Source organism: Penaeus chinensis, chromosome 25 (genome assembly GCF_019202785.1).
Source record: "Penaeus chinensis breed Huanghai No. 1 chromosome 25, ASM1920278v2, whole genome shotgun sequence".
Taxonomy (NCBI): domain Eukaryota; kingdom Metazoa; phylum Arthropoda; class Malacostraca; order Decapoda; family Penaeidae; genus Penaeus; species Penaeus chinensis.
Window position 1 is genome coordinate 12,042,314 of NC_061843.1, and position 1,872 is coordinate 12,044,185.

Consider the following 1,872-nt stretch of genomic DNA (forward strand, 5'->3'; position numbering starts at 1 on the left):
CTAAAGCTGTTGGCCTGCACCTACAGCTGATGCACTTTACCGCTGCCACGCTGTTCTCAAGCAAATCCTGCACCATCCTCGCTCACTCCTTTGCCATTTCGGACTCAAGCAAATCCTACACCATCCTCACTCACTTCTACGCCACTTCGGATTTCCTCACCCAATAGCTTTGTATCTCATAACCCGTTTTCTAAATCCACAGACGCAATATTTAACTCTTTCTGTCCTCTATACTTCTCTCACAACAGTGTTAGTCTCAAGGTGTTCTTTCCTGGCATAAAACTATGTAAGTGTTCAACGATTATAATCTTCTCTCAGCCTACTTTCCATTATTATTCTCCGTAACATCATGCTGTAGGTGATCGAATGTATTCCTATCCTAGTATTTACAAAAATCGGTACCAATACACCTTTTCCACTCTCCAGGCCGCCTCTCATTTTAAAGACCTTGTTAAACGATCTTATTTAAAATTCACTGCCTGTCCGTTAAATTTCCCATTTCCACTAGCGTGCCACGGGGACTAACTGCCTCTACCCTCTTCATAGCTGCCCCATCTTTGTCAATCCATCGTACTTTTGTTTCCCTGTATTCACGTCATTCATCCTTCTCTTTCCCATTTTATCTATAGATATCTTCAAGGTACTTCATGTATCACACTCGAATAACAAGATAATTTTAGAGTTGGGTTAAGTAAATAATTCACTGGACTGGTGTAAACATTGGCGTAACTTTTATCATGCTGTAAACTATTGCTATGAAGAGAAATGGGATTGTGGTAAAATCAATACAATCCATATCACTATACCAGTTATGCTAAATAATAATATCGAGAGAAAAAACAGAAAAAATACTTACCAAATTAATACCATTATCGTTGTAATATGAGGAGTATTTGTTTCCATTGTCCACGTATAAAATGTCTCTTCTCTTCTTTATAATATTCAAATAAACTCAACTGATCGGACAAAAACACAGTTGAAACCACACTTCTTTCGCCTTCTTCATGTATATAACAATCACAATAATTATGATCAAAAGATTTTAAAAATATATAAAAAACTTCACGTAGATCTAAGGTGACACAGATCCTTCAATGTTATTATGACTAGGAAGGACTTCAATAACAATGCGCCATCTGCAGTCCTTCCGTGGCGCGGGTCAAGGACACACTGCTTCTTCGCTCGTCGTTCACCAACCCCTTTCCTCCTCTCCGTTACGCCCCTCCTCCTCCCTCCCCTCCCTTCAGTGTTCCGCAATCCCCTCCACACTCTACTCCCCCTCTCCCCTCCCTTCCCACGTCCTCTAGATTGCCCCCCTCCCCTCCCCTCTCCTTTCCCTCCCTCCCTCTTTTCTCCCCCTCCGCCCTCGCTCTCTCTTGCCCTCTCTCCCCCTTACCCCCACCTTTCCGCTGCCCCGTCCCCTCTTCCTCTCCAGTGCCCCCCACCCCCTCATTTGGTGAAAGTGTTGAACACTTTCATGCGTTTGAAAGAAATGTCTACATGCTTATGTTCTTTCTAAGTTATATAATATGAAGACTAGTTTGCAAATTTAATATACTAAATAAAAATAATTATTACCATCAGTGTAGTCACTACTGTTATTACATATCCATAACTATCCTTAGCAAATGCATATAGTAATAAGAATGAAATTACATTGATTAGTCTATTTTTACTCCATTTATGTTTCTTATAAAGCAGTAAGAGGAAATTAAAGTGTTTTGCCATAATTGATGTGTGGAATCTTCGTTATAGAATCAAACACACAAATTTGTGTGCATGTGTGTGTATCATATATGTTTAAATGTGTGTGTATGCATGTATATGTGTGTGTGTGTGTGTGTGTGTGTGTGTGTGTGTGTGTGTTTGTGT

General features: G+C 40.2%; 1 protein-coding gene across 1 annotated transcript in view; it reads right to left on the reverse strand.

Moving 5' to 3' along the window:
- LOC125038722 overlaps nucleotides 1–1,144 on the reverse strand; it is an 8,191-nt gene extending 7,047 nt beyond the window's left edge. The window contains exon 1 of the mRNA XM_047632292.1: nucleotides 857–1,144. Within this exon, the coding sequence (XP_047488248.1) occupies nucleotides 857–903 (47 nt within the window). The 5' untranslated portion in view covers nucleotides 904–1,144. The remainder of the gene's footprint in view (nucleotides 1–856) is intronic.
- Nucleotides 1,145–1,872: the final 728 nt, after the last annotated feature.